This window comes from Ictalurus furcatus, chromosome 5 (assembly GCF_023375685.1).
Source record: "Ictalurus furcatus strain D&B chromosome 5, Billie_1.0, whole genome shotgun sequence".
Lineage (NCBI taxonomy): Eukaryota > Metazoa > Chordata > Actinopteri > Siluriformes > Ictaluridae > Ictalurus > Ictalurus furcatus.
Window position 1 is genome coordinate 14,315,920 of NC_071259.1, and position 22,354 is coordinate 14,338,273.

Consider the following 22,354-nt stretch of genomic DNA (forward strand, 5'->3'; position numbering starts at 1 on the left):
TGTTGAAAGAGTGGTTTATGAAGTATGAAGTTCCAGAACGGCTACACTCTGATCAAGACAGAAACTTTGAAAACGAGATTATTGCTGTGCAGACTCTATGGGGTGAAAAAGACTCGTACGACTCCTTATAGGCCTCAGGGAAATGCCCAATGTGAATGGTACAACCAAACCCTGCACAACCTGTTACGCACATTGTCTCCAGAAAAGAAACGCCGTTGGCCAGAGCACTTGCCCGAAGTTGTCCACGCCTATAATGTGACTCCGCATGCCACTACAGGGTTTTTACCCTTATTACATAACCATGAGCAGAGAGCTTACGTTTAACTGTTTATGAGAGACCTCCTGATTAAAGTTTAAACAAAAAAAGATTGGTATCTGGATCGGTATTGGCTGTAAAAATCCTGATCAGTGCATCCCTAATGAACACCATTACACTAAAGTGCTTTGCATCTGACAGATAAATGAACTCACCCAATAACATCCTATATGAGATTATTCAGATATACACAATATACGCAGAGCAGTTCGAGAACTGACTCCAGCCTAGAACCATGACAGTGGAAAATGTCTAATAGTGTAGCTTTAATTATATTTAAGAGGAGAAGACTTCAAACACTGAACATTGATGTTTATTGTATTTGTTTACAAGGTGGAACAGGTTAACGGTTGTTTTGTTTGCATGCAGTCTGTAAAATTAACTGAAAATATTAAATTTAGTTTATCCGAAGGTAAATTAATTTGTCATGGCTCACACTATGTTCCTAAATTCTGTCATAATTGACCAGCTCAAGTTTTCTCATGCCTACTTGTGTGTTATATCGTGGCATGAGAAAACTTAATAAATGTGAAAGTGCAATAAAAATATGTCGTCACTAAAATCAATTAATAATCGTGATAAATAATTGAGATCTCAATATTGATCAAAATAATCAGGATTATCATTTTGGACATAATCGTGCAGCCCTAACTTCAGGTGTAAAATACTAACTGAAAATATTTCCACAGTACTGTTTTCAACAAGCTTTAAGAAAACCATCCGTTATGGTTGTGGTGTTTAATAGTCAAATCAAATGTTGCACATTTCCACTGCCAATCGCATGAACATTAATAGTCAATATAAATATGAATGAATACTAAAACCTGCTACAATAATACATGAGTACTTTAAGTTGCATCTCATTTCCTAAGAGTTCTAAAAGATGACATAAGTTGTCATGTGTCAATAAGTAACAGTTTGTTGGAAATGTACTTGTCCTCCACAATAAAACACCTTGATAAAAAATGCCAATTATTAAAATAATAGTTTTCAAAAAAGTACTTTCCTAAATATATAATATTGAATAACTGAAAGCAAACAAGAGAATTTAAATGACAAACTTATTGTTGATATGGTTTAACTAAAACAAAACTCAAAATCATTAAAAAAAACACAAAGTTATCCTACCCATACTTTTACCCATACCGACATACTTTCCTTGCTTCTGTAAACACATTCTGTGTTATGCCACTGAAGACTATTTCACTGAGGCATCAACAAGTTTACTAAAAAACCTCTCAATTGCTTTTTTCATTCACTGCGTTCTTTTGGCTCTCTGTATTTCATGTGGATGTAGTCAAAAATGTCCTTCTCACTGTCCACCAGTAAGGGCTCTCCAGGCACACCTACAACACAGCATGGGGGTGAAAATACAGTCAAGTGAAAAAATAAGTACATCCCCATGGAAATTGTTGGCCTTTTTTTTTTTTTTTACATATTTGGACAAGCAAACATTTGATCCTCTTTGAAACAGTGCCTATTAATAAAGTTGATACACTCGGTCAAATGACACATAAAATTGACAATTTGTAGTAATTTTCACAATTTAAATTAACAAAAAACAGCTAAGTCACATGGAAAGAGTAAGTACACCACTACATTTATCACACCTTCAAATCCATAAAATTAGAATCAGGTGTTCATGATTGGGTGCCAGTGTTTAGAACCCGCTTAGAGAGTGCAGGTGGAACCTGTCTTATATAACCTCTCAAATTTAGTGTCTGGTGTTCCCTTTGTTATTGAGGTGTGTGGTGTCATAATGCCAAGAACTAAAGAGTTCTGTAAGGCCTTCAGAAAAAAGGTTGTGGATGCCTGTGAGTCTGGCAAAGGATTTAAAAAGATCTCCAAATTATTTGAAATACATCATTCCACTGTAAGGAAAATAATCTACAACTGGCACACATTTCAAACAACCAAGACTAGCCGTCCCAGCAAATTCAGCCCAAGAGCACACCATCTAATGCAAAAAGAAGTCTCCAATAACCCCAAAATTGCATCACAGGATCTGCTTGCAACTGTTGGTGTCAACGTGCATGCTTCTACAATCAGAAACAGATTGAACAAATTTGACCTGCAAATGAGGAAAAAGCCTTTGGAAGACTATAATTTGCCAATAAGCATATAGGCAAAGACCAGGCATTTTGGAATAAAGTAGAGCTGCAACAACTAATCAATAAAATAATCAATTATGGAAATCGTTGTCAACGAATCCCATTATCCATTAGTTGGCCTGTGTGCGGCACGTTTACTCATTACGCTACCGCTGTTCCGAAAACATGCATCGGAGAGTAAATATTAAAGTTGTGTCCCAAATGATGTACCATACTATGCAATTTGTAATCCACTGTCTAGTGCAGTGTTTCTCAACCGGGGGTCCGTGGACCCCTAGTGGTCAGTGGTGTAATTGCAGGGGGTCCGTGGGAAAGTTTTAAAAATGTTTAAACAATAAATATATATATATATATATATATATATATATATATATGTATATATATATATATATATATATATATATATATATATATATATATATATATATATATATTGTTAAATGGATCAAAACATATTCAAATGAGATATGTTAACCAATTTGGTTATTCGCGTTCACAAATATCACAATCGTTCATTGATGGATTTTATTTTCAATTTATTTACAAATGAAATTATAAAAACCTATGAGTGGTAGAGAAGTTCAAGTGTCACATTGATGGATAAAATAAACAAAAGATAATTCAGAGTGTCAAACTAAATGTCACACAGCAATAAAATGTACAAAATAAAATCTTGAAATGTTTTGTTTAAATTTTGAATGTCCAATGTTAATATTACTAATATTAAATATTAATAAAATAAAGTAACATATATTGAAATGACTGATAAATATATAGCCTGTAATTGTTGTGGAGTGAGGGGGTCCTTGTGGATTGTTCGAAATATGCTAGGGGTCCAGAGCTCACAAAAGGTTGAGAACTACTGTTCTAGTGTATGAATTTTAGATGGGTAATATTGTCTCAAATGGTTAAGAGGTTTAGTTTAATTTAAGTTTATTGTCATTATATGGTGTATTTGCGTGCTTGCAGTGTAACTTCTGTCATTTATTATAACGGAAGTGATCTGTTAGTAAAGAGGCCATGTTGCTCCTCACTCGCAGTGGGAGCGCAAGTAAGATCTGCAATGTCTAATTAAAACTAGAGCCCAAACAACTAATCAATAAAATCGATAATAATCGATTATGAAAATCGCTGTCGAGGAATCTCATTATCGATTAGTTGGTCTGCGCATAGTAACGAGGCCGCGTTGCTCTGTAGACGCGGTGATGCACAGTGGGAGCACGAGTAAGATCTGTAATGTCTAATTAATACACTACGATCAAAAGTAAACACAAGTAAAATAATATGTCTAAAGGCAGTGAGTAACAGAAACCACAAGGTGCAGTGAAAGTGAGTTTTTATTATTAATTTAGTACTGTAGTTTAATTCTGTGCTTTTTGTGCATCCATAAAAATAATGCATGAATATATTCTCGTGTGTGCGTGTGTGTATTGGGTTCTTTTCAGTCTTATATAATTGGACAAACAGTTGTGTAAAGTTTTAGTCTGAAGTTTATATTTGTAACACTCAGATTGTGGATTTTATTTCAAAGTAGGGATGCACAATTAATCGAATATCGATCGTGATTACGATTTTGACTGCCCACGATTAAATGAACATGATCGACTGCGATATTAACATTTAAAGTTCGTTCTCCGCTAATAGAAAACTCCGCTGCAGATCAAATCAAGCGCTTCCTACACTTTCAGGCAATCACCACAGAGCGGCTCAGGGATGACGTCATTTTGTAGTGCCAAAACCCGGAAATGGAGTTAGCATTTTAGCACTCGAGCTGCCAGTTTCGCTGCGAGCTCCAGCGCTTGTGCGAGGGGAAATCATGACACTAGCACGATGCTAAATGGCACTACAGAGGTTGTCAGGGACATTAAACATCACCGAACAGGAAAAAACTTTGCAGATAAACTCAGGGCTCTACAGTGCGACCATTTCACTCGTGTTTGCGACTGAAAAGTACTTTGTGCGACTGTGAATAAATATTTATTTGCATCGGTGCGAGTGACCTGTTCGGAGTTGTATAATACAATCGGAATAAAAACTACAGGAAGTCCAAAATGCATCTATACCGCACAACAGTTACTTTCACGCTGCTTTTCATCACCTCAGTCAACCGAACAAGTGTGGAAATACTGCAGAGAAGCCATTATGATCACAAGAGTAACACTGAACATTATCTGCTTCTCTCAACTTCCCAATCTCACAAACCGCCATCTTTTATTGATCCCGCAAAATGATCTGAACTTTCACCTGCTCGTGTAGACACAGCGGTGTCAGGCAGAGTAAATTAATAATAATTCTAACGCTACAAGGTGGGTTTAATTCAAACTTCTTTATGATTGTTGAGGAATTATTTAATAATCAAGATTAGCAACTGTTCAGAAGGCGTACGCTGCTGCTCTCCTTCACACTCTTCATTAACTCAAATACATAGCGTAGTCACGTCATTTAAACTTAAGGTTGTCAGATATCATCAGAAAAGTCAACTCCAATTTCCATGTTTTGATTTAGTCCCCCAAAAAACAATATTATGAGCAGACGTACTGGGGAACCGATCTAAAAGGAACAACTGATAAACAAACAAACAAACAGAAAACTAATAAAATGTAAAGAGAGAAAATGTGCTTAGTTAAATCATTTAATATAAAAAATAGATATTATAATAACTTCATAAAATATAAATAAAATGAGAAATAACCATGACAGCAGACATGTTTGATGCAGACTAAAGACAGCTTTTTAGGAGAAGCACCTCATACCAACTGTGTACCACGGTGGTGTCCAGTCCTTGAGGGAGTGAAGCAAACCCAAACCATAGTTGTTTGGGTTGGCTTCGCTGCCTCAAGTACTAGACAGCTTGCATTCATTGATTCAACTATGTATTCTGCATCATATCAAAAAGTGCTTGAAGATAATGTGAGGCCATCTGTCCAAAGTTGAAGCTGAACTGAAAGTGGACCTTTCACCAGGATAATGATCCTAAGCACACTAGCAAATCCACCAAGGAATAGCGGTTTATGGAATGCCTAGTCAAAACCCAGATTTGAATCCCATTGAAATGTTGTGGGGGGATTTGAAACGGGCAGTACATGCAAGAAAACCCTCAAACATCTTGCAACTGAATGAATATTGCATGGAAGAGTGGTAAAAAATTCCATCAAGCCTGGTGGACAATTATGCAAAACACCTACAAGAAGTTATTTCTGCTAAAGGGGGCAATACTAGCTTCTGAAGCCAAGGGTGTACTTACTTTTTCCACATAAGAATATCACATCTATTGATATTTCTGTTAAGTAAATGATTGAAAAAGCTAATTTTCCTTGTGGTTTTGTTCAAGTTTATCAAGTTTATTAATAGGCACTGTTTCAAAGATGAGCAAATATTTGGTTGTCCAAATATGTCAAAAAAGCTTTTTTTTTTTTAAACTTATTTTTTCACATGTATATTTGCAAATTTGCGGTCATCCATTCCATATAGTTGCCTGTTTATCCAATATCTGTCACTTTCAAAATGCCTAGGCTGAGAAAAGATGTAAAACTTGAAAGAAAAACATCAGAATAGATCAGAGCAGAAAACTGCTCTGCCATGTGAACACAGTTATTTTCAATCTCATATTCCATTTTTTGAGTAAAGAAAAGGAAGTGGAACTTAGCTGAAAAGAAGGCTTTAAATTTCTCTTTAAAAAAAGAGATTTACAAGCCTTTTCACAAGAACAAAAAAAATAAAAATAAAAATCACACAACATTAAAAACAAAAGGAGAAGGATAATCTTGGTCATTGGAATAGATGGCAAATTTAACAGACTGAAGTAAGAGAAGAGTTATTTCTTTCCTTATTGATATTTTCTTACCAGTTACTCCTAGTGGACGAATAGTGTACTCATTAAGGGTGAAGCCTTTCTCAAGCGCATGGGTTCTCATATTCTTATTGAATATATCACTCCCAGTGAAGTAGAGCACACCACAGTAATATTGATCCTTAGGAATAAGCCTACAGATATAAAGATAATGAGATATAATGATATTCAGTGTATTCACAGTAAAACCAAAAGCTCAGAGTCAGTGTCTCTAAAATATCTTTTTATATAATTCATAAAAAGGTATGCATCTTTACATGATTATATTATTTAATTGTGCAACACAGCAATAAAAAAAAGAAACAAAGCATGTACTGTGTAAAACAGTATTTAAATTTCCTACTGCAATTTCTCAAATAGCTAAGAATTATTTTATTTTAAAGTTACAGGATGTAAAATTCTCATATTTTAATAAATAGAAGAATTTTATGAATTTAATTTTTAAACAATCTCTGGTAGAAAAATGCTATTACAAGCTTCTTGCAGAAGATCATTTTATAATGTGGGTTGTGCTCCACTGCACACATTAATCCCACGGCTGAACAATGCACACCAAGCAGTATACCTAAATAATAAATAAAGTCACCAATGGTATGGTGACATCAATGTGACTGCATCTGTTACCATCTGAGTACCAGGTGAAAGCGCAAAACTCTCAACCACAGCTTTATTACTTGAGCATCATTTAAATTTTTCCAAGTAATATTTTTTGAATCCATAGAGCTTTCTATTCCTGAGCTTTCCACCAATAGAACATATTAGGTCTGAGTTGACTTTGGTGCTTAGACCCCTGAAAATAATAAATGGATATACTAATAATGGATCCAGTAATAATGTAAATGGTCTGCACTTATATAGCGCATTTTAACCTTAGCGGTTCTACAAAGCACTTTACACTGTTTCTCATTCACCTAGTCTCACACACACCTGCCATCGGGAGCAACGTGGTTTCAGTGTCTTACCCAAGGACATTTCGGCATGTGGAGGCATGTGGGCCGGGAATCGAATCGCCAACCCTATGATTAGTGCACAACCTGCTCTACCACCTTAGCCACAGCAACCCCAATAATAATGTGGATTGTGATTTCCACCACAAAAATATGGTTTAACTGAATAATATTTAATGTTTAATTAAGTTTTGATAAATAGGAAACATTCATGGTGGACACAGTCTTTTCAGCTGAAGTATACTGATGCACAAAATGGTTAGTTATTATTATGCACCTGATATCAATACGGCGATGATCATAATCCTTCTCATCCTTGACTCCTCTTTGCAGCTGGCATACACCCTGAAGTAAGACAAGCATGAAGTTCTATTAGAATGAAAAAGAGACAGACAATGAGAGAAAGAGGATGTGGACTGCTCTCACCATGAACTTTGTATCTCCTTTGGACAAAGTATCAGTGACAAAGCCAATAGACTCAAGGTGCTCCAACACTGCATGGAGCAGCCAGGGCTAGTAGAGAAGAGAATAAGACTGGAGGGAAAAAAAGGTGCAAAACAAGGCACTCCACCCATCACCCCCTTGAATTTTTCCACATTTCATTGTGTTACAACCCAGAACTCTTTAATACGAACACCTGTACACCTGTTTATTTATGCAGTTATCCAAATCAGCCAATCAAGTGGCAGTAGCAAAGTGCATAAAAAACATGCAGATACAGATCAACACTGTCAGTTAATATTCATATCAAACATCAGAATGGGGAAAAAGTGTGATCTCTGTCACTTTAAACGTGGCATGGCTGTTGGTGCCAAATGGGCTGGCTTAAGTAGAGACTGCTGTGTGTGAAAACCCCAGGAGATCAGCAGTTTTTAAAATAGAGTTTACACAGAATGGTGCAAAATATAATATAAAACAGGTCAGAGTAAAATGGCCAGACTGGTATGACTTTTAGAAAGGTAGTATCATCTAAAAATGGAACACGTTTTTTTAACTAACCGGAAGTATAAGCCGTTTCCCAGTCGATGGCGCATGTAATTCGATGCTGCTAGCTTTAGCAGAATACCCAGAGTCAACGAAAATAAATAAATGGTGCGAGTTGCTTAAAAGATTGTTTAATTCCAGTTTATTGTCATTATATGCTGTATTTGAGCACTTGTGGTGTAACTTCTGTTGTTTATTATAACAAAAGTGATCTATTAGTAACGAGACCATGTCGCTCCTCACTCGCAATGTAGACGTGGTGATAAACAGTAAAATAATATGTCTAAAAGCAGTCTGTAACAGAAACCACAAGGTGCAGTGAAAGTGAGATTTTATTATTAATTTTGGGACTGTAGTTTAATTATCAGTGCTTTTTTTGTGCATCCATTAAAATAATACATAAATACTTATATATAATATAAACTTTATACACACAACTGTTTGTCCATATATATATATATATATATATATATATATATATATACACACACACACATACACACACACACACACACATACACACATGTCGATTAGTTGGACTGCGCGCGGTACATTTACTCATTACGTTACTTCTGTTCCGAAAAACACACTTCGAAGAATAAAAACTAAAGTTGTGTCCCAAATGACGTACTATACACTACGCATGGTGTACTCTACCGTCTAGTGCAGTGTTTACCCTAGTGGTCAGTGGTGTAATTGCAGGGGGTCTGTAGGAAAGTTTTAAAAATGTTTAAATGATACTTATTTTTTTGTTAAATGTATCAAAAAATATTCAAATGAGATGTTTTAAAATTAATATATTTAGTTATTCGCGTGCATTCACAAATATCACGTTAGCTGAGCTAACAATCGTTCATTGATGGATTTATTTTAAATTTATTTACAAATGAAATGATAATTTGCAAAAACCTATGAGTGGTAGACAAGTTCAAGTGTCACACTGATGGATAAAATAAACAAAAGATAACTCAGAGAGTCAAATTAAATGTCACATCAACAATAAAATGTAATTGAACCTGGCATTTGTACCAGTGGTATTTGAACCAAACCCTGGGGAATGACAGGTTCTACCAATCAACCAGGGATTCCTAGGACTGTAGAATTCAGTGCATTTTGTGCATCCATAAAAAGTAATGCATAAATACTTAGTACTTATGCATTATTTTTTATGGATGCACAAAAAGTACTGAATTAAACTACAGTCCTAAATTAATCATATATATTCTGGTGTGTATCTGTGTGTATTGGGTTATTTTCAGTCTTATATAATTGGACAAACAGTTGTGTAAAGTAATTAATAATTAAAGTGATTAAATGAAAAAATAAATGGTACTGAAAGTTTGCCCCCCATCAGATTAATCGAAAAATAAAATAAAAATAATTGGCCAACTAATCAATTATGAAAATAATCGCTAGTTGCAGCCCTAATATATTATACATATCTATCCATCTATATATATATATATATATATATATATATATATATACACACACACACACACACACACACACACACACACACACACACACAATTGGACAAACAGTTGTGTTAATGAGTGTTTAAATTTGTAATACTCAGTTTGTGGATTTTTATTTAAAATAAACAAGAAAAAAAGGTACTGAAGGTTTGCCCCCCCAAATTAATCGAAAGAAAATAAGAATATATAATCGGCCAATCAATCGATTATGAAAATAATCGTTAGCTCCGGCCCTAAACCTGATGTGGTCTTCTGAAGCTGTAGCTCATCCATCTCAAGGTTGTTATGTTGTGCATTCTGAGTTCTATTCTGCTCACCACAATCGTAAAGAGTGGTTATTTGAGTTACTTTAGACTTCCGGTAAGCTAAGACCAGTTTGGTCATTCTTTTCTGATCATTCTCATCAACTAGGTGTTTCAGTCTGTAGACCTTCTGCTTTTTGTTTTTCCTCACCATTCTATGTAAACTCTAGAGACTGCTGTGTGTGAAGATCACAGGAAATCATCAGTTTCTGAAATATGCAAACCAGCCACCAACCAACAACCATGCCATGGTTAAGTCCCAGAGATCACACTATTTCCCCCAATTCTGATGTTTGATATGAATATTATCTGAATCTCTTGACCTGTATCTGCACGATTTTATGCATTGTGCTGCTGCAACATGATTGGCTGATTGTATAACTGCATAAATAAGCAGGTGTTTAGGTGTACCTATTAAAGTGTACGGTGAGTGTAAGTCATAAATTTTCGGGGCACTGGCAAGGACCATGGCTCACTACACATTGGGACACTGATAACTGAATTTCTGGCGACATGACTACATAAACGTCACGAAAAATTAAAACGTTAAAAATATTTAAATTTTACATGCCATATAAATTTGTTAGCTAAATCAAATGACCTCATTTCCAGTAAGGGAAAATAGTGAGTATCAATGCTCCCTGGGTTTTGCGGGTTTCTTTAGGGAGCAAACATTCCAGTGCACTGGAAGGATTTCGCAATTGAGACAGCCATTAAATGCTGTCAGCCATTAAAATGTCTAACTCCCTGATCAGTGCCCTAACTACTGAACTATTCGTGTCCGTTTCTCTTTTTAAAAACTAAAATGTTGCCAAAACACAAAAGTAAAAAAAGGTTAATCTATCCATAATATTCATCTGTACATAATGCACTCTAGAGTTACAGATGAATGCATAGTCCTCTTTTTCATATAATTCCACCACTACGTATTAACCTTGTTAATACGTATATAATAATAACTCGTGTATCATTGAGTACTTACTTGTTTTTGAGATTGGGAGGTAAAGTCTGGATGAGTCAGCAGTATATCAATATCACCACTCGACTCTGCACCTGAAAATGCCAGAGATTATATTCAAAGTGTTTATCCTAATACATAGTGTGTGGAGAGAAAATAATGTTCTTTATATTGTTGCAGAGCTGTGAACTAGCAATTGTAAAGTATAGTAATGGTTTATGACTACAGAGTAGTTAACCTCGTCTGTAGCTGCCACAGATGGTGCCAATGTACTCCGGGTCGAGCTGCCCCAACTCTTGTAATATTAAAGCCTGGAAAAACACCCAGAAACAATAATATGGTCATTTATTTCATTTCAAAATGCTGAACTGATGAGACATTATTAACATAAACTACCTCCATTTTCTCCATCTCTGAGCGGGGAATTCTCTTCTCAAATTCTTCAAAATATCTTTATAAAAAGTACATAAATAAAATACCACTATGAAAACATATATACAAAAAGCATCAATCTATATTATTGGCTTAATCTCATAGATTACACACTTACTTAAGGCCAATCTGCTGATGATGGTTCAGCTTATGTTCAATCTTCTTTAGATCTGAAAAGGAGGCCAATGAAAAAACAAGGCTGTGGCCATGGAGGTAAACAATTGAACAAAAATGAATGTAGTGAAAATACAGAAGACAAACCATCTAGGGTCTTGACACCTTCATCATAGAACTTCCTAGCAGCAGCTGGGCTAAAAAGAAAATTAATGAAAAAGAATTAGTATAACTAAACAAAAATAGTTGTTATGCAAACCAAAATGAACCTACCCTATTCCAGTCACTCTAGTTAAAAAGTTGATAGAGGAGCTGGTGTCATCATTGCGAATCTACACATGATAAAACAAAACACCAATTAGACAACACATGCAGTTTGTTTTTTTTCTTATGCCAGCTATGAAGATGTATGTGTATACAAGTCTGATAAACATAAGTAATCCTTACAAGAGTGTAAGCATTACTTTAATGTTCAGACCAATGCACAAGGGCATTAACACTCAACTGCTCAGTACTATTTGGATAAACCTGTTTGCCAAATACATGTGAACTTAAGACCTTTTCCAGTTTGCGGAGTTTCCCTGTGGTTAAATACTCATCAATTTTTTCAGCAATCTTTGCACCAACCCCATCCTAAAGGCACAGAAAAAAATTTTTATAACAACAATTCATCCGTTCTAAGTATATTATTCTACAGGTGACAATGTCCTTATTTTTTATTTCTACAAATATCAACAGACCATATTAAATGATAAATAATAAGCAAACACTGCTTACTTACCAGTTTCTTGGCTTCATTGCCACTTTTGATTTTATTTGGGTACTTAGCAATCACAGAAGCAGCTTTTCTAAAAAGAATGCATGAACACAGTGTGGATCACAGCTGCAGTTTATTCAAGTATCACTACTGAAGTAGACTTTTACCAGTAACCTAAACGATATACAAATAGTTTAGCAAAAGGTAGCCAACACTGAAAATGCACCAAATAACGATATTGTCTGAATAAGTGATTGATGTTGTTGATTTACCTGTATGCATTGTACTTATGGGTAGCCCGATTTACATTTTTTTCATAATTGGCCAATTCTAAAAAGAAAAAAAAATTACAGGGGGGGGGGGGGGGGTTAAAGAGGCAGTTCAGAAATGTAGATTAGGACAAAGAGGAGCAAAAATATGTTTCATTTTCTCTTCCAACTACCCGGCCATTCTAAAGACTATTCTCTGATTAAGACATTTTGTTTTCATAAAATATATATAATAAATATGGTGTGAACATATTCAGAAATAAATTGAAAAACTCACAATTTTCACATTATTCAAACAGTATTAAAAAAAAAAAACCCTTTTCTGCTGCCATATGGCATTATTTTACAGTTACCCTCTTGCTACTATAAAAAGCATGTTGTAATTCATATTAGCAGGCAAGGCTTTTCACAGTTTTTCATCAATTGTCCAATTTCTACAATCAATTGCCTGTGCCTCCTATAGCTTCAGATCTTGGCTGGCATTAGTGGAACCTGATGTGGTTTTCTATTGTTGTAGCCCATCTGCCTCAAAGTAGCCTTCCTGTCAACTCAAAACTGGTATGGTAATTTTCCTCTTGACATTCACTAAATTCCATGGGTTTCAGTACAACGACATACAATGGCCGTTTCTGGAGGTATGGCGAAGGCGTCCCCTTTACAGGTCACCAAACATGCACAGAATAGTATGGTTTTTTGCATGGGCATTCCCAGAGCAGTCATTCCTAGGATCAGTGATGTATGAGCAAGGACAAAATAGTTATACTGGTAACTATTTTTTCTATGTTTTCTTATCTTACAGTTAAACTACTTTCAAAATCCTGAATCAACTGGTTCTTCAAACTGTCAATTTTGCGCTTTCTGTGTAAATAAAGTTGAGTATGAAAGTGTGGATATCCTTGACAATTACAGGAGATCAGCAGTTTCTGAAATACTCATACTAGTCAAACAACAACCATGGCATGGTCGAAGTCTCTGCGATCATATTTTCCATTCCGTATGTAAAGATTAACTGAAGCACAAGACCTGTATCTGCAAGAATGTATCCCTTGCGCTAGAATGAATGAATAATCGGTAATTAAAAAAGCGGGGAAAAAAGCGAAAACAAAAGCGAAAGCTCGTGAAACTTAGAAGTTAGGGCTATCCCAGTCTGTTATTCTGGGATAGCCCTATCAAAACATGCAGCTACCCAACAATATTTATTTGTTTAACGATGCATTAAAACTAAATGTAATCAATAAATTTAATACAGTCAGCAGTGTAAAATGCACAGACCGCAGCGGGGAACAACATCCACACAATACTGTCAAGCTAATTACCCAACTATAAGCACTCTTTGTTTGGACTGTCAAGGTAGCCCAAAGCTTACCAATAAGAAAGTCCGTGATTCCCTCGTTTAAAGTTTCTTGCGGTGCTTTCCGTTTGCTCATCGCTGTTCTTAATGAATAAGTAAGGAATCACTTAGGGGTGTTTTTATTTAATTTAATGTCCGACAAATGAGTCAAACGGCGGTTAAAGCATGAAAACAAAGCGGTTGTTCATGGCTCGTCGCAACAATAGTACGTCACTGTTGCCGTAGATCGCTGCGGTCCAAACTGGATAAATCCGCCTCCGAAGGGCACTTCGGAGTGAGAACAATCATGGCCGCCATATCGAAGGGTGTTTCCAAAGTGCTCAAAACTGGCCACTTCAAAGGGCCCTTCGGAATGAAGGATTCCGAAGGGTACAACTGACGGACACTTCGCTCCCATGATTTAAAGGCGCAGGTTTCGTTTGTTTGGCGCACACAGAAAACCTCCTCATCATGGGAGTACCGAATGCGCTCTATGAGCCGGTTACTTTAAGTGAATGATGGGAGCCGCTTTAGTTTTTTTTTTTTTTGTAAATGAATACAAGACAGAATAATAGGATGATCTTTACTATGGGATACATTGGCATACACTATTGTGTCACATTTATTTTATTTATTTATTTATTTATTTAAAAAAAGTAGAAAATAACTATTCTCGCTGGGTTTAATTTTCGAGGGGTTTCCTGTCAGTGTCCTCAAGCTGACTCCTGAGATAAACCTGGTGTGAAAATATACTCTATCTGACTAGTTTTGGTTTTGGTGACACTTTTTCCTGAGAAGAAAAAGGCGGATTTCAGAAAGAATAACGACTTTAAGGCGTGCTTTGTTAGCTCGAATATGCCACCTATCGGTAAGAAGACATTAGACAAAATACACCCCAGTTGTTAACTAAATAATTGTTGAGTAGACCCTTCCAACTCCTGTAAGAAACAAATGCAACTATATATATTTTCCACATCTGTCCTTAACTTAATTAAAAAGTCGTCAATACAATCTTTTCTAATATGTATGTGAATACAGTACTGTGAATGTGTTAACTAACATATGTGAAAAATCCACCAAATTATCATTTGATGTGAATAGTTGGTAATTTAAAAGTGCTGTGCTTCAGCTTGTCATCAAATCGTGGCTCGTTATTATTATTATTATTATTGTTGTTGTTGTTGTTGTTGCTGTTGTTATTATTATTTTTATTATAATATGTATTATTAGCTATTACAAATTTATTTTTTATTTATTTATTTATTTATTTATCTATTTATTCATTTATTTATTTTGGTGTTGCCCTGGAATTTGTTTAACTTTCTCAAATCTTTTCTTTAAATATTTGTTGCCATTTATTTTTAGTTGAAATTGGGAAGCTGATAATTACTTTTCAGTTTAACAAGCTCGTTTGTAAAATTCATACTTGTGTCATGAGAGGTTGTCACTACCTGTTTAGTCAATTCCTGTTAGTTCTTCCTGGTTCTGCACAAAATCAAAGAGACAAATATGGTGTGCTCCCTCTAAGAATCCAGTTGCACCTACTATGAAACATCCTAGAGGCAATGCCGTAAGTTTATTTATGTGACATTAGACATGTTAAAGATCATATATTAGTAATGATTTTGTTAAAAAGATGATGTTTGATAATTTGTTAAAAAAACGGTTTGTTTACTATTGTGTGCAAGCTAACAGCAATGCTAGTAACTGCAGCAATGGTAACTGCTGCTTATAGTGGGAACAGCAGTGTATATTCATGTTTACAGCTATTCACACCTGTGATGTTTAGTCAAGAACATGGACACTGAATATTATTGTATTGCATTTATTTACAGTTTTCACCAGAATTTTAATGAGGAAGTGTGACAATAAATTGTCAACCTTATTACGACTTCATTGGTTACGGTTTAACTTGGTGTTTAGTCAGAGTTTCAAAACTCTGCACAAGAACATCACATTATTATTATTATTATTATTATTATTATTATTATTATTATTATTATTATGTTGGCTTGAGAAGGCCAACATACTGTTTTGCTTTATAAGCTTATTGTTTTCATTAGTTTTCATCATGCCCCTTCGGGCCGAAGACCCCTATTGTTTTCGTTAGTTTTCGTCTTCTTCTTCTTCTCCTTCTCCTTCTTCTTCTTATTATTAGGGGTCAAGCCCCGAATGGGCGAATACCCTTATTGTTTTCGTTAGCTTTTTTTTCTTCTTCTTCTTCTTCTTCTTCTTCTTCTTCTTATTATTATTATTATTATTATTATTATTATTATTATTAGGGCCCGAGCACCGATGTTGTGAGGCCCTATTGGATCTGCTTCGTTGATTAGGGCCCAAGCACCGATGATTTGATGCCCTCTGCATTTTCTTCTTGCTGGGGAGAGGCGGAGCTTAGCCTGCCTTTTATCTAGCTGTCAGTGCAGCCCAGTGTTGCCAACTTAGCAACTATTTATTTATTTATATATATATTTAAAGCACATTAACGAAAAATCTAGCAACTATTTGGACAAACCTTGGCAACTTTCCAAATGTCACCATTACTGTCCTGCAAGTGAGAGCTCTTGCTTTCCCACTGCACTCACACCTCTCTCTGCGTCTGCTCTGTTCAGTGAGTGACTGAGAGCCGGAGCAGCACATCCCGGTGATAGCACGGCAGCTGACATAGACGTGCAACTTAGCAACTTTTCAGACCCCTTTAGCGATTTATATATATATATATATATATATATATATATATATATATATATATATATATATAGATAGATAGATAGATAGATATATATATATATGTGTGTGTGTGTGTGTGTGTGTGTGTGTGTGTGTTATTTATTTATTTATTTTTTATGCATTAACAACAAATTTAGTGACATTTTGGACAAACCTTAGCAACTTTCCAAATGTCGCCAGTACTGTCCTGCAAGCGCGAGGCGTTGCTTTCCCGCTGCATTCTCACCTCTCTCTGCGTCTGCTCTGTTCAGTGAGTGGCTGAGAGCCGGAGCAGCACATTCCATTGATCGCACGGCAGCTGACATAGACGTGAATGTAAAAAGAAGCAAGAGCAGGTGTCCCACTGATTGATTTAACAATGTCATGGCTAACGAGACGTGCCCTTCATCCCAATTTACATAAGTCATATGCGAACATTTTAAAAATGCAAAATGAATTGAATGCAACATGTTTTACATGTAAAATAGTACACGTTATTACAGCCTAGTTCTCTTGTTCAAAGCAGTTATAGTGTTCAGAAACAAGATCAATTTTCAAGATCACCTTTATCAATTAAAAAGATAATTCATGTTCCATAACTGTCCATTATACAGTTTTATAAAAATAAATAGTTATTTTAATAAATCATAAAAGTTATGAAAAGTAATTAAAAAAATACAAAACACAAAAGCTAAAAAAATCTATCTATCAAAACAGATTGTAGATTAGGTTTGTATATATATATATATATAGAGAGAGAGAGAGAGAGAGAGAGAGAGAGAGAGAGAGAGACAGATAGATGGATGGATGGATAGATTTTATATATTTATCTATCCTGATGTCCTACCTCTGGATGAAGCTCTTATCAACTGGAGGCTACATTCTACCACAGAGGATGACCACAAGCAGTGCAGCCTGGAGATTGCTGAGGATGGTGCCACTTGAAGTTACCATGGAAATGGTTTTGGACCTTAATTCCACATGGACATTCTCGCTGTGATGTTGGGACTACGGTTGCTGGTATGGCCTTAAGTGCAAAAGTGTATGTTAATTCCAGTCTTAAGTCTCCTTTAGTGAACAGTGGATCAATTCAACAACAGACTTCATGTAAAAACCATAATGAACTTTCCTTTACTTTCACACTAACCGTGTGAGAATGGGGTCCCTTCTGAGTCTGGGTCCTCTCCAGGTTTCTTCCTCATACCTAGTCTCCTCCAATTTGGGGAGGGGGGGCATGTGCCACATGATACGGAAGGATTTGGGGGACTTTAGTTACAGAAGATTGAGAACCTTGGCCCAATTGGATCTGCTTAGTTTTTAAATTATTATTATTATTATTATTATTATTATTATTATTATTAGGGCCCGAGCAACGATGGTATCACACGTCATGTCAAAATGCAGGTCTGGCCGAGTCGGTTAAGTCTGAAGTGAATGTAAACAGTTGGTGGGGGGACATCAGAGGTGTGTCAATACAGTATATTGGATCTGTGCATTAGGTCTTACAGTGACAATAGTCTAATAAACCTGCTGCTGTCTGTGTCATTAATGTTAATCAAACAACAAAAGACAAAGAGAAAATCACTCACTCACTCATTGGACTGAATCATTTCAGTACATTTAGTAAGAATCACTGTGTATGTCATGTAGGGCTGCACGATTATGGCCAAAATGATAATCCAGATTATTTTGATCAATATTGAGATCTCGATTACTTATCACGATTATTAATTGATTTTAATGACAACATATTTTTATTGCACTTTCACATTTATTAAGTTTTCTCATGCCACAATATAACACACAAGTAGGCATGAGAAAACTTGAGCTGGTCAATTATGACAGAATTTAGGAACATAGTGTGAGCCATGACAAATTAATTTACCTTCTGATAAATAAATTTTAGATTTTCAGTTAATTTTACAGACTGTATGCAAAAAACAACCGTTAACCTGTTCCACCTTGTAACCAAATACAATAAACATCAATGTTCAGTGTTTGAAGTCTGCTCCTCTTAAATATATTCAAAGCTACACTATTAGACATTTTCCGCTGTCATGGTTCTGGGCTGGAGTCAGTTCTCAAACCGCTCTGTGTATATTGTGTATATATCTGAATAATCTCATATAGGATGTGATTGGGTGAGTTCATTTACCCATCAGATGGGAAGCGCTTTAGTTTAATGGTGTTACTGATGCTCCGCTCAGGATTTTTACAGCCGATACCAATCCAGATACCAATCTTTTTTTGTTTAAACAGGAGGTCTGTCATAAACAGTTAAACGTAAGCTCTCTGCTCATGGTCACTGTTAATTGAGTTAAAACAATAGCAATGAGATACTGTTGGTTAATGGATAAATAAACAAGCATAAAATATTTATTTTTAAATATCTTAAAAACAATAGAGAGTCCTAATTAAAAGTACACTAACACAAAAATGATCCATATTACGAAAAAGGCTAATAGCTTTCTAAGGAAATAGCTTACTAAGCTTAATGTCAAATTGATATTAAATGCAACCCATAGTAATTAAACATTATTTCATTTCTCATTTTATTTATATTTAATTAAGTTATTATAATATCTATTTTTTTATATTAAATGATTTATTTATAACTAAGCACATTTTCTGTCTTTACATTTTAGTAGTTTTATTTTTGTTTGTTTATCAGTTTTAGATTGATTCCCCCAGTACAGTCTCCATGTCTGTTGATAATATTGTGTTTTGGGGGGGATTTAAATCAAAACATGGAAACTGGAGTTGATTTTTCTAGTGATATCTGGCAACCATGAGTTTAAATGAAGTGAATTAGAGTTAGTGAATGGAGAGCTGCACCGTACTGTATGTTTACAGACTGAACAGTTGCTACTCTTGATTATAATTGGTGAGGAATTATTTAGATGTTTGAATTATTTAGAAGTTTGAATTAACCTTGTAGCGTTAGCATTATTATTAATTTACTCCGCGTGAAGCTGCTGTGTCTACACGAGCAGGTGCAAGTTCAGGTCGTTATGCGGGATCAATAAAAGATGGCGGTTTGTGAGATCGGGAAGTTGAAGCAGATGATGTACAGAGTTACTTGTCATCATAATGGCTTCTTTGCAGTATTTCCACACTTGTTCGGTTTACTGAAAAGCAGTGTGAAAGTAACTGTTGCTCGGTGTAGATGCATTTTGGAGTTGTAGTTTTTATTCCGATTGTATTATACAACTCCGAAGAGGTCACTCACACCGGTGCGAATAAATATTTATTCACAGTCGCACAAAATACTTTTCAGTCACAAATGCGACTGAAATGGTCGCACTGTAGAGCCCTGAGCTTATCTGCGAAGTTTTTTCCCGTTTGGCGTGATGATGTTTAATGTCCCCAACAACCTCTGTAGTACCATTTAGCATCATGTTAATTTCATGATTTCTCCTCGCACAAAGCGCTGGAGCTTGAAGCGAAGCTGGCAGCTCAAAGGCTAAAATGCTAACTCCGGGGTTTTGGCACTACAAAATGACGTCATCCCTGCGCCGCTCTATGGTGATTGGCTGAAAGTGTAGGAAGTACTTGATTTGATCTGCAGTGGAGTTTTCTATTAGTGGAGGACAAACTTTAAATGTTAATATCACAGTCGATCATGTTCATTTAATCGTGGGCAGTCAAAATCGTAATCACGATCGATATTTGATTAATTGTGTCATGTAGTGAAGTCTGTTTTATTTTACATTTAATTGCTTTATTTAATTTCCGTAGTATTTCTTACTTGAATACTACTGATAGACCTACCTGAGAAAACATATCATTCTCATGAAATAAGATTTTAGTTATATCGCCCTACGCATTAGCATTTGGTGATTCCAGTCTTTCATGTAAAATGTGAAATGTAGAGTGGGGAAAATAAGTATTTATCACGTCCAAAAAAAAAAAATCAGTAAATATATTTCCAATGTGGTTATTCACATGAATTTTCAAGCAGACTTTGGTATTAACTCAAGAAATCTAAACATATAAAGAAATCCAAACATTAAAGTCCATAAATGAAGTTATGTTTAATAAAAAGGAATGACGCAGGAAAAAAGTTGAACACGATAACTAAAATATATTTAATATTTTGTGGAGAAGCCTTTGTTTGTAACAACAGCTTCAAGATGCTTCCTGTACGAAGAAATGAATCGCTGCAGTCTTGAGATGTGATTTTGGCCCATTCTTCGAAACATATTGTCTTTAAATCTTGTTCAATTGGTGTCAAGTCAGGTGATTAGGGCTGCACCTAACAATTATTTTCATAATCATTTTTAATTTATTTATTCATTTTCATATGATTCATTTACATGTGATTCATTTTCGTGTGATTCATGTACGTGTGATTCATTTTTATGTGATTCATTTTCATGTGATTCATTTTCATGTGATTCATTTTCATGTGATTCATTTACTAATTTGCTTCTATTTAAATCCAGTTTTAAACTGTGATATTACAAAGGTCTTTCCAGATTATTACTTGCCACACTGTATGAGATAACCCCAGTAAAATTGCCTGAATTCTATAATATAATTTGTTTACCATGTTAGGTTTAAATCCTCTAAAAACAGATTCGCAATTGACTGACATTACTCCGTTCCAGTTCACATCCTTCAAAGCACTGGCATGTTTTGTTTACTCTCACAATCCCTGAAACACACACCCACCCAAAGTCTCCATAAAAATGTGAGATAGCAGTGTTTCCCACAATAACCAAAAGTTGTCCACAATGTGAAAACAACTCGGAGAGTAAACTGAACTAACCAAAAAAATTACCAAGACAAAAAGTTCCAGTAAGAGAAAAAGCCCCTACTGACTTCAAGTCTGATAAACAGTCTGCGCACAATAACAAATATAATGTCCTTAACTTTTAAAGACTTGTAACAAATAATATAACAGTGTAGGACATAAAGCCGAGGAAAAAACACTAATACAATTAAATAAACAGAAACTCTAACCCAGTCAGAGCCTCAAAACAGAGAACCACATTAATACCGAAGTAGATTTAAGAGGAGTGAGTCCACAAAATCTAGGCGAAGTAATGCAACGACGATATCTTCAATAAAAATCCAAATACTGTAGAGCTGGAAGGCCGAGTGCAAAAAATAAAAATAAAAGAAGAGCGAAAAAGACGCTGCTGTGTAGGTGATGCAGTTCACCCCGATATCAAGGGTTTAACATAGTCTCCTGCTTCCTCCGCTGAAATAAAGTCCTTCTGGACACCGTTATATGTAATGCGAAGCCGAGCTGGGTGAAGTATTCCATAGCGAGCGCCCTCAATACCACGAAGTTGACACCGAACCTCATTAAATACAGCTCGGGCCTGGTCTGTCTTCGCTGTGTAGTCAGGGAAAACGGAGATGGTCAAATCCCTCACTTTAATCCGCTGGAGCTCTCTCGCACAGCGTAAAACATCAACACAGTCACTGTGATAGTGGAATCTGCACACAATAGCTCGTGGTCGTTCACCAGGCTTGGGCTTCGGCTGAAGGGTCTGGTGGGAATGGTCCAAAACCGGCTCCTTCTCCAGACAAACGCCTCTTTTAACAAGACCGCTACAGCAGCAGTTGTTCATGTGTCAGCGCCCTCTGGAACTCCCACTATCCTAACGTTATTGCGCCGTGACTTCAACTCCAAATCCTCACATTTATTCTCTAATTGAGTCACGGTCGCAGTGAGAGACTCGATAGTAGTCTTCATGTGAGCTAGGTCATCGGTGCAACTGGAGAGAGCGTGCTCCATTTCCCCAACAGTACCTTTCAGTGTTGATATGGTAGCCTCGGTAGCAAC

At 35.7% G+C, this 22,354-nt stretch overlaps 1 protein-coding gene across 3 annotated transcripts; it reads right to left on the minus strand.

Annotated features, from left to right (window-relative positions):
* Window positions 1–607: 607 nt before the first annotated feature.
* polb (polymerase (DNA directed), beta) lies at window positions 608–14,105 on the minus strand. Of its 3 annotated transcripts, none has more exons than XM_053624828.1 (14): window positions 13,885–14,102; window positions 12,522–12,579; window positions 12,274–12,340; window positions 12,036–12,125; window positions 11,766–11,824; window positions 11,640–11,689; window positions 11,497–11,548; window positions 11,343–11,397; window positions 11,185–11,257; window positions 10,971–11,041; window positions 7,651–7,737; window positions 7,502–7,569; window positions 6,272–6,411; window positions 608–1,662 (listed from the first exon to the last, which is right to left on the minus strand). In XM_053624828.1, exons 1-14 carry the CDS (start codon window positions 13,943–13,945, stop codon window positions 1,568–1,570), a joined length of 1,026 nt encoding a protein of 341 aa, XP_053480803.1. In that variant the 5' UTR covers window positions 13,946–14,102; the 3' UTR covers window positions 608–1,567. The 3 variants fall into 3 exon arrangements, with proteins under 3 accessions (XP_053480803.1, XP_053480804.1, XP_053480805.1); XM_053624829.1 differs by having other exon boundaries at window positions 12,051–12,125; window positions 13,885–14,099; XM_053624830.1 differs by lacking the exon at window positions 7,651–7,737 and having other exon boundaries at window positions 7,502–7,593; window positions 13,885–14,105.
* Window positions 14,106–22,354: the final 8,249 nt, after the last annotated feature.

Bases quoted from the DNA above. Each gene is read 5' to 3' on its own strand.
- polb (XM_053624828.1), bottom strand. From the start codon at position 13,945: ATGAGCAAACGGAAAGCACCGCAAGAAACTTTAAACGAGGGAATCACG. The intron at 11,825-12,035 runs GTATTTGGCAAA...TATCATGTGTAG, and splicing joins AAAAGGTCTTAAGTTCACAT to ATTCGCAATGATGACACCAG. The intron at 11,042-11,184 runs GTTAACTACTCT...TGGCATTTTCAG, and splicing joins CTGTGGCAGCTACAGACGAG to GTGCAGAGTCGAGTGGTGAT.